At 43.4% G+C, this 10,533-nt stretch overlaps 1 protein-coding gene across 1 annotated transcript in view; it reads right to left on the bottom strand.

Annotated features, from left to right (window-relative positions):
* Positions 1 to 230: 230 nt before the first annotated feature.
* Positions 231 to 10,533, bottom strand: part of LOC129715102 (bactericidal permeability-increasing protein-like) — a 29,667-nt gene continuing 19,364 nt past the window's right edge. The window contains exons 11-14 of the mRNA XM_055664969.1: positions 8,234 to 8,276; positions 6,178 to 6,241; positions 1,621 to 1,703; positions 231 to 735 (exon numbers count right to left, since the gene is read on the bottom strand). Of these exons, the coding sequence (XP_055520944.1) occupies positions 694 to 735; positions 1,621 to 1,703; positions 6,178 to 6,241; positions 8,234 to 8,276 (232 nt within the window). The 3' untranslated portion in view covers positions 231 to 693. The remainder of the gene's footprint in view (positions 736 to 1,620; positions 1,704 to 6,177; positions 6,242 to 8,233; positions 8,277 to 10,533) is intronic.

The following is a 10,533-nucleotide window of genomic DNA, read 5'->3' as shown; positions in this document are numbered from 1 at the left end:
TTTAAAATGAATGCTAATCAGACTTCTCTGTGGAGGAATAAATCATGACTGGAAGGACTCACACCCGAAAACATATATATTTTTTCTTCTCATTTCTAAAAAAATCCACTTTTTCTTTCATTTCTTTATTTTTGTACAGCTCAGCAAGAAAAGTGAAGGCACCTCCACGGAAAGTTTGTGGAATTTGTTTCACGACCAATTAGGTATAACAAATATCCATGCACAGATATAGTGAAGAATTTGCGCTTTATTAGCAATTTGGCAAGCTTAAATGAAAACTGTTACAAAATACCAAAATGTTTCTCACAAATCCCTTTTCAAAAAAAGGTACTGATGAAAAGCAGTAAAGCATAACGTTTGCTATCACGTGTTCGAGGAAAGGTTGGTTCCTCTTAGTTTGCTGATCATTGCTTTATGTTTGCAGGAAGATTTCAGAGATTTAATCTCTTTTTGCATTTGGAAATAAGCAAAAAAGCTTCAGCATATAGAATTTACCAATAGTTATTTTTTGCAATATACCAGATTAGAAGCCATCAAGCTAGAAATTTATATTTGAAAAAATGCTGAAAATTGAAACAGCGGCCTTATACACAATCTCATCTTAATAAATGGCCAGATCATTTTAGGTAATCAAAGTCATCTGTATGCCCGGTTTTCTTTCCCATCAAAGTCTCGGCTGAGAGTGTCCGCTGGTTATGGACGATATCGAACATCAGTTGCAATCACAAGAATATTCTGAAAAGAAGATATTAACATTAAAATAATGCTCTCCCATCTTCCTTCACATGGCACCAGTGCTTGCTTCAAAGTACAGTTTAAATCTATAGTCTCAATTATTTGATATGCCACAGGTTACTGTTTATAGATCATGATACAAAACCAAACACCAAAGGAGGCCATTCAGTGACTTCATTAGCTATTTGCTAGACTTCATTATTTAAAATGGTCAGATGGGTTTTGGCATTTTTAATCATTTTAGGATTTAAAAAGATTATATATTTTTAAGCTGCCTCAGTGTTTACTTCTTCTACCAGGATCAACTTGACACCCATGGCGTGAAAATAAAAGTTAATTTGATCAATAGAGGCCAACTCTCTCAAACTCCAGCATAAAAATAGTCGGCTCAAAACATTAAATTCTAAAGTTATTATAAAGACATTGGGAATGGCTCAGAATCACACTAATAAAGGATGTCCTAAAATAATAAATGATGGCCAAAAATGGTGTTGAAACTCTGCACTGTAATACAGGTTTCCAAAGAAACAAAATAGACAAGGCGGACATAATCTCCTCTCATGGGTATCCTCAAGGGCAAGGGTTCCCAACCTGGGGGTAAATTTCACCTACTCAGGGGTTATATTTGTTGATTCTGGATTTGTACATATTTTTTCTCATTGATTGACCGTGTTTGGTTCTGGTATCTGTTCATCATTAGTTGTTCATAAATAAGTGAAATAACATTGTTATGTGCTATTAAAGTTGCCAGGGGTAAACGGGACGAAAAAGGTTGGGAACCCCTGCTCAAGGGAAACTGACCCCCTCATGTCTATCATTTTGATTCAACTTCATTCACACGTATTTCACATAATTAACACCATCTTATGTAATGCAATTACTCACCTTGTTCACATCAAGACTGGGGTCTATCAAATCTAAGTGTTTCACATTTGGAAGTGGAAGTGGAACACCTTTGGCCAGTTTCACTGTAAGGAAAAGTATTACAATTTTCTGTAAGTTACTCAGCCCCTCACAACTGCACAGCCAATCACCGCGATGAAGACTTTACCTCATGTTACCACAGTACGACTTTCCTGTGCACATCCCTTCCCTAACATCCAATATGATCTCCGTTTTGGATATCTGTGATGACCCAGCATCCAAACACTCTTGGGTAGAGGATTCTTGTCATTATAGCTAGTTTGCGACTGCAAGCTCTGATCTCGCCGCCCCAGCGAGGGAACATCATCCTAGCTTCTACTCTATCAAGCCGTGTAAGAATTTGAGGCATTTCATTGAGATCACCTCACATGCTTTTAAATTCTGGACCCAGCTTGTTAGAAGAGCCTCAGCCATGAGCTTGACAAGCAGGGCTGTGATTCTTGCTCCCTGTGCAGATGAGACCTGACCATGATACCGTGGACCAGGGAGCCATTCAAGAGGGCAGAGAGAAGAGACATCATTGGGAATCTATCACAAGGATTGAGAGTCATGAAGGCCGTGTTGCCTGCCTGGTGCCTGGGTTTGGGATGTCTCGTCTGACCTGCAGAGGAATTTGGAGTGGGAGGGGAAAGATCCAGTTGTTGTGGTCCATGTGGATACCAATCACTTCTTCAAGGGCAATCTTCACTCCCAGGAATCAATGTGGTGAAGATAGACAAAATATGCTGCAATAACTCAATGGGTCAGGCAGCAGCTCTGGAAAAAACAAATCAGTGTCGTTTCAGGTAGGAACCCTTCTTCAGACTGAAAGTAGAGGTGGGGTGAGAGTGATGGAGGCCCAGGACAGAAAGGTCAGTATGGGAATGGGAAGGAGCATTAAAATGTCTAGCAACCGGGAGATCAAGTTGGCTGAGGAGGACTGAGCACATGTCCAGTGAAACGTTCGACAGGTCTGTGCTTGATCGTGCCGTGATGCAGATGCAGATGGAGTGGATGAGGTTCGAGGAGGTGCAAGTAAACCTCTGCCTCACCTGAAAGGACTGTCGGGGACCCTGGATGGAATTGAGGGAGGAGGTATAGCGACAGGTGTTGCATCTCCTGCGGTTGCTGGAGAAAGTAACAGGGGATGGTTTCGGCCCGAAACATTGCCTATTTCCTTCGCTCCATAGATGCTGCTGCACCCGCTGAGTTTCTCTAGCATTTTTGTGTACCAGGGGATGGGGTGGTTTGGGTGGGAAGGACCTTTACTGCACACCCCCATTTGCTTTTTTATAAAAGATCAGACATCCACATAATATTCCAGTTCTGGCTTCTCACCAGCACTATACAGAATGACAAGACATCTTTGTCTTGGACTTATTTCCACTTGTAGTCAAGGCCAACATATCACTTGCTTCCGAATCGATGTTGCATCTGCTCATTAAGTTGCAGTGAATTGTGTAGCAGTACATCCAGGTCCCTCTGTTTACACCAACATTGTACAAACTCCCGTTTTTTGTTACTGTACCTCGGTACATGTGACAATAAACTAAGTATTTTTTAAATTATCTGTATTTCAACTTTTCCTTCCAAAGTGCATGACCTCACATTTTCCACATTATATTCCACTTGCCATGTCTTCTTCCTATTAGGAAGATTTTTTTCTACCTTCAAAACCTGAAGACAGTGAGAGAGCAGCCATCTTGCTGAAAACAGAAATCAGCTCTAAATAAAAATCGTCAGGAAGAAGGGGAAGCGTTTTTACCACTTCAGTGTTTCTGTGGGACATTAACACAGATAGAAACATAGAAAATAGGTGCAAGAGTAGGCCATTCGGCCCTTCGAGCCTGCACCACCTGTCAATATGACCATGGCTGATCATTAGATGGAAGCAGGCATATAATTGGCTCAGCTGGAGGTAGGATAGCAAATTAAAAAATAAAGCAAGGTAGAGCGAAGCGGCCTGTTCAGAGTGGCTGTGTTGAAGCAAAATACAACGAGGCTTTGGCTGGAGAGGCCTCTGACCTGTCAAGCCCAGAGTGTGAGAGTGTGAAAGAGCGAGTGAGTGAGTGAGTGAGTGAGTGAGTGAGTGAGTGTGTGTGTGTGTGTGTGTGTGTGTGTGTGTGTGTGTGTGTGAGTGAGTGAGTGAGTGAGTGTGTGTGTGTGTGTGTGTGTGTGTGTGTGTGTGTGTGTGTGTGTGTGTGTGTGTGTGGTTTGGTCGATCCAGCTCGAAGTTTTTCAGGTGAGTGTCCTCGAGCTTGAAGGTCGAAGACAGTCGCTGAAAAGTTGCGCTAGTGGGACAGGCCCTTTACAGTGACCTCCTAGGACCACGTGTCGACCATGCTGCGAGTTTGAGTGGAGCGCAAACACGTCTAAATTCACAAATTAGGTTGCGCAGTGGGACAGGCCCTTTACTGCTTCCAACTTGGTTAGGAGGAGGGAGTGATTGCAAGTGAAGCAGGCAGGGAGTTAATGGTAAGGGCAGTAAGGTTAGATGAGTCTCAGCCATGAGCTTGACAAGCAGGGCAGAGATTCTTGCTCCCTGTGCAGATGAGTGTGGGGGCTGTAGGAAGGATGAGAAACCTGACCATGACACCGTGGACCAGGAAGCCATTCAAGAGCGCAGAGAGAAGAAACACGTGGTCATCATTGGGTATTTGTCATGAGGGTACAGAGTCCCGAAGGCTGTGTAGCCGTCCAGGTGCCTGGGTTACGTCATGTGGATACCATGACGTGGATAGAACAAGGAAACAGGATCTGACAAGGGAATTTAAGCAACTGGGTACTAAATCGAAAAGCAGAACCAAAGAGGTAATAACCTCTGGATTGCTACCTGAGCCACAAACAATTTGGCATAGGGTTGTGAAGATTAAAGAGCTGCACTCATGGCCCAAAGATTGTTGTGGGAGAGGTGGATTTGAATTTGTGGGACATTGGCATCAGTATTGGGGAAGGAGGGAGCTGTCTTGATTGACAGACTTCACTTGAACCCAGCTGGGAAACTAGGTAAATGACATAACTAGGGCCATAGATAGCACTTTAAAACTAAAGAGTGTGTATAGTGTGTGGGGCGGGGTCGTCAATAAAATGGAAATATTTGGATGAAATTAAAAGGAAGGAGAGAGCAGGAGAGGTTACTGAAGTCTCCAGAAGTAATAGAACAGGAAGTTTAAGAAGAGATAAGGTTAGGCAAAATTAGGGCCAATATAAGAAGAGGTGTGAAGAATTGGTGTTATATTTGAATGCACACAGTATACGGATGACCTAATAGCACAGTTAGAATTTGGTAGGTACAATGTTGTGGGCATCAAAGAGACATGACGGAGAGAGGATCAGAGCTGGGAGCTGAATATCCAAGTTACATGTCCTATTAAAAAGACAGATGGGTGGGCAATGAGGGTGGGGTAGCTATGCTGTTCAGAAATTAAATTCTGTCCTCAGCAAGGCGTGACATAGGATCAGATGTAGAATCCTTGTGAATAGAACTAAAAAGACTCAGGGTAAAAATACCCTGACGGAAGATATTTACAGGCATCTGAACTGTAGCCAGGACGTCGGGTACAAATCACATCAAGAGATACAATTGTCATGTAAGAAAGGCAATGTTACAGTGGCCACCTGGGATTTCAATAAGTAGATAGACTGGGAAAATCAGGTTGGCATTGGATCTCAAGAGGATGAATTTGTAGAATGCCTACGAGATGGCTTCTTAGAGCAGCTTGTGGTCAAGCCTACCGGGGAAAAGGCAATTCTGGATTTGGTATTGAGCAATGAACCAGGTGTGATTAGGAAGCTTAAAGTAAAGGAACTCCTAGGGGGCAGTGACCATAATATAAAATCCAACTTGCAGTTTGAGAAAGAGAAGATGAATTTGGATGTGTCTGTATTACTATCTCGTAAAGGTGATTACAGAGGTATGAGGGAGTAGCTGTCTAAAGTTGATCGGAAAGGGACCCTAGCAGGAATGACAGTGTAGCAGCAATGGCAGGAGTTTCTGGGAATAATTTGGAAGACGCAAGATCTTTTCATCCCAATGAGACCACCGTGGCTGACAAGGGAAGTCAAAGACAGTATAAAACGAAAAGAGAGGAACGTAATGTTGCAAAGATCAGTGGGAAGCTGGGGGATTGGGGAGCTTTTGAAAACCAAGAGAAGGGAACAAAAATGACAACGGGGAGAATAGATGAACTATGAAGGTAAGCTAGCCAATAATATTAAATCGGATAGAAAAGTTTCTTCTGATATATAAAGAATAAAGAGGGATGATAATGTGGAATAAAGAAATGGCAGATGAATTTAGCAAGTAGAACATTTCCCAATTGACAATTTACATCAAAATTGTTGCAATAATCAAGTCAGTAACATCTTTAATTTGCTAACTAAGAGCAAGAATATAATTAACCAACAGATAAACTGAGCAAAGCTAATTTTCGTGAGGGAAGTTCAGCACAAGGTAGAAAAATCCCCAACATCTAAATACGTTGCGCCATTATCCATTTTTACCGTGGAAATCCCAAACAGTCTCCATCACGTACTTACCATTGACGCCTGGTAACACCACATTGTTTATTGCAACGTTCATTGCCATTTGCAGACTAGCCACCTTCAACAAGACATGATGAGAAAGAAAATGTGAAATAAGATCCTCTCAGTTTAATATCCTAGAATAATGTAATGTTTACAGTGGGGAGTGACGGTGTACAACATCGTTGTGGGGGGGGCTGGAATTGACAACCCAAAGACCACTCATATGAACAAGGAAGTCTCAGGCTTCCCAGGATGTCCTCACTGTGGTCCTTTTGACCGCACTCTTGAGCAGAACTTCTCATGGGGTTGACGGTTGGAATGTTAGCTTCCTGTTAGCTCATTGAGGAATCTGGAGAGGGAGCTGACCCAGGTTAGAACTGAAACAGATTCAGTGACTACATTTATTTCAGTGGAGAGGAATGACTCTATCAGAGACAGGTGCATTATTCAACATATGATTATGGGGAGACCCAGCATGGAAGCAGGACCTCAAACACCGTTTTCGGTGGAGGGCATCCACGGCAGGGAGCGGGGCACCGATGAGGTGCTGAGCGGTTTTCACCACCCGTTGTTGTGCCTTCCTATCCGCTGCGGTGCAACTGCTGTACCATACCATGAAGCAGGTGGTCAGGATGCTTTCGATGGTACAGCGGTAAAAGTTGGTCAGGATCTGGGGGGACAGGTGAGCTTTCTTGAGCCTCCTCAGGAAGTAAAGGTGCAGCTGCGCCTTTTTGATCAGTTTGGTGGTATTGAGGGACCAGGACAGATCCTCCGAGATGTGTACCCCGAGGAATTTGTAGTTGGAGACGCGCTCCACCTCAGTCCCGTTTATATGGATGGGGGTATGTCTGCCCCCTCTGTTCTTCCTGAAGTCAACAATAATTTCCTTCGTCTTCTTGGAGTTGAGGACGAGGTTATTGTTGGCACACCAGGCTGCCAGGTTCTGGACCACCTCCCTGTAGGCTGACTCGTCGTTGTCACTGATCAGCCCTACCACCGTGGTGTCGTCGGCAAATTTAATGATGGCGTTGGAGCCTTACTTAGGAATGCAGTCATGGGTGAAGAGGGAGTACTACGTCCATGGTATAGATTAGGAAGTGTGCGACAAGGCATTCGAATTTGAGGTATGAGGAGATGACTTCAGCAGGTCAAAAGCAAAGGAAACAAAGGGCCGGCCAGCTAGGGTACTCATGTCCATGGAATTTGGGCTGGAGATCGAAATGGGCAGTGCAGGGTTTGGGAACAACTATGGTTGTAGTTGGGGAGAGAACATTGTCAAAAGGCATGAGATCTGTGATGGATTGGGAGATAGTGGTCTGATGTTTGTCAGTGATGTCATGGTCAAGGGGTGGGTATGAGGAGATGTACGTGAGGCCTTCAGCATGGTAGAGTTCTGTCAGCCAGGTTACATCAGCACCACCCTTGTCTGTTCCCTCCATAAATGCTGCCTGACGCTGACTTCCTCCAGAACTTTGTTTTTAACTCAATTCCACCATTTGCAGTTGCAGTCACATTCAGAACTTATGTTGTTTATTATCTGGGACTACATGATCATCATCACTGCACAAGGTGTTGATCATGGACCTGAGAACTTGTTTCCATCATCCACTGAGGATTCCCAGCACTTTCTGTTTGTATTTAAAATCTTCAACATCCTTTGAACCTTTGGCCCACAGTGTCCGTGCCAAAAATGTTGCCAAGTTAAACTATTGTCGCCTCTGCATGCATGTGATCCACATCCCTCCCTATTCAGTGATGTGGAAGTATCTTCCTAAATGTTGTGATGAGACACTTCCAAGTTAAGTTCAGAAAGGATCTTGCCTATAAATCCATCATATGGCGTCTGCCAATTTAAGATTACTAGAATCGGCGTATTAAGATGCTGTTACACTGCGCCACCATAAACGTTGTTTTTGAATTGAACACTTGTATTTAATTGTTTTATAAAGTGTAACGTTTACCTTCTTATATGATGACTGTTACTTTGATCACAGACTAATTTGCACCCAAGACTCAAGTGTCATCACAAACAAACAAGACTTAAAATCATGCAAGAAGATTTACTTACCGGAACAGGGCCAATATTAGTACGATCAAGAGTCAATTTCAGACTGTACAAAAAGACAAAGTACAAAAGCAGAACACCATTACATCACAAAGGGAATTGTCTGGATTTTTAACAATGTTTGCGCAATCTGACTTTAAACTCCTTCAGTAGATAATGGTACAGTGAAATGAGACAACATGCAACAAATACAGGCCCTTTCCAAAAAGGGGGATGGCATCACAGAATTACAAAAAATGTAATGTGAAATAGTGTGCGCGCATCATGAGCGCGAAGCGTGAAGTCCCTCGATGCCAGGGTCCAGGGCCCTTATGCGGGCCCTGGAAACTCTGGGGTTTTAGATGCTCTCTGATGCATTCTGAGCCTTATGTTGGAGCATTTCTGCATCCAATTTATGACCAATATTTCAGAAATTAACAGGAATCTGAGAGGTAGCTTTCTCACACAAAGGGTGCTGGGTGCATGGAATGAGCTGCCAGAGGAGGTAGTTAAGGCTGGGACTATCCTAATGTTTAAGAGACATTTGGACACGTGCATGGATAGGACAGATTTAGATGGATACATGGGCCAAACGCGTGTGAGTGGGACTAGTTTAGATGGGACATGTTGGTCGGTGTGGGCAAGTTGGGCTGAAGGGCCTGTTTCCACATTGCATCATTCTATGACTAAAAAGTTAAGAAGAAAAATGAATGTAGATAAGTAGAGCAGATTTGAAAGAGGAGTGAAATGTAAAGGCAGAGAGAGGTTTATGGGTGGAAAGGAACATAGGAAAGGAGGGGGGAGAGTGGGCTTGGGCAGATGGGTGAATGGAAAATAGACACAAAGTGCTGGAGTAACTCAGTGGGTCAGGCAGCATCTGCGGAGAATATGAATAGGTGACGTTTCACAGAGTACTGGAGTAACTCAGCGGGTCAGGCAGCATCTCTGGAGAACATGGATAGATGACATGTCACAGAGTGCTGGAGTAACTCAGTGAGTCAGGCAGCATCTCTGGAGATTATATTTCGGGTCAAGACCATTCTTCAGTAATATTCATGATGTGGCATGCATAGACATTCCTGAATGTTACCCAAACCATCATGAGCTACTTTGTTACGGTGCTTGCCCTCTCCCATTAAGTCTCTGCTGCCTTGGGTGATGCAGGACAGGACACGAGCTTTGGGACAAGGTGTTAAGTTGTTGCCGTCTGTCCCAGCCTGGTAAAATCCTGGATGGAGTGGATTTGGAGAGGATGTTTCCACTAGTGGGAGAGTCTAGGACCAGTGGCCACAGCCTCGGAATTAAAAGACATTCCTTTAGGAAGGAGATGAGCAGGAATTTCTTAAGTCAGAGGGTGGTGAACTGTGGAATTCATTGCCACAGACAGCTGTGTAGGTCAAGTCAATGGACATTTTTCAGGAGGAGATTGATAGATTCTTGATTGATACGGGTGTCAGAGGTAATGGGGAGAAGGCAGGAGAATGGGTTTGAGAGGGAAAGATAGATAGAGCCATAGAGTGATACAGTGTGGAAACAGGCCCTTCGGCCCTGCATGTCCCATCTGCACTAGTCCCACCTGCCCACGTTTGATCCATATCCCTCCGAACCTGTCCTATCCATGTACCTGTCTAACTGTTTCTTAAATGTTGCGATAGTCCCCGCCTCAACTACCTCCTCTGGCAGCTTGTTCCATACACCTACCACCCTTTGTGTGAAAAACATACCCCTCAGATTCCTATTAAATCTTTTGCCGTTCACCTTACACTTATGTCCTCTGCTCCTCGATTCACCAACTCTGGGCAAAAGACTCAACCATATCTATTCAAATCATGATTTTATACACTTCTATTAGATCATCCCTCATCCTCCTGTGCTCCATGAAATAGAGTCCCAGCCTACTCAACCTCTCCCTATAGCTCTGGCCCTCTAGTGCTGGCAACATCCGCATCTCATGGCATATAATGATCCTGATGAAACATTGGCATTTGGGGGAGTTATATGTGAGCTCAATGGTGAAAATCAGTTGCTTGAACTTTATCTTATTCAATGCACCGACTTTGACAAATTCCACTCAATGTCACTAGACAGGAGTCTCAGACAATTCTGGTGGATTAATCCTAATACAGATGTTGCACCCTCTCTGAGCTTAACTAATAACGTACATCGACGGTCAAATTTAGATTTAGATCTATTGTACTCTACAGGCTTCGGTACTATATTAATAAAGGAAATAAGCAAAACAAGTAATCAATAATGACTGAGTTTGGCTATCAATGAATGGTAATTGTTAGTTGTGCATTCAGTATAAAAGTTATGGATTGAAG

This window comes from Leucoraja erinacea, unplaced genomic scaffold (genome assembly GCF_028641065.1).
Source record: "Leucoraja erinacea ecotype New England unplaced genomic scaffold, Leri_hhj_1 Leri_1010S, whole genome shotgun sequence".
Lineage (NCBI taxonomy): Eukaryota > Metazoa > Chordata > Chondrichthyes > Rajiformes > Rajidae > Leucoraja > Leucoraja erinaceus.
The sequence above is the reverse complement of the archived record's forward strand: the minus strand, read 5'-3'. Positions and strand labels throughout refer to the sequence as shown.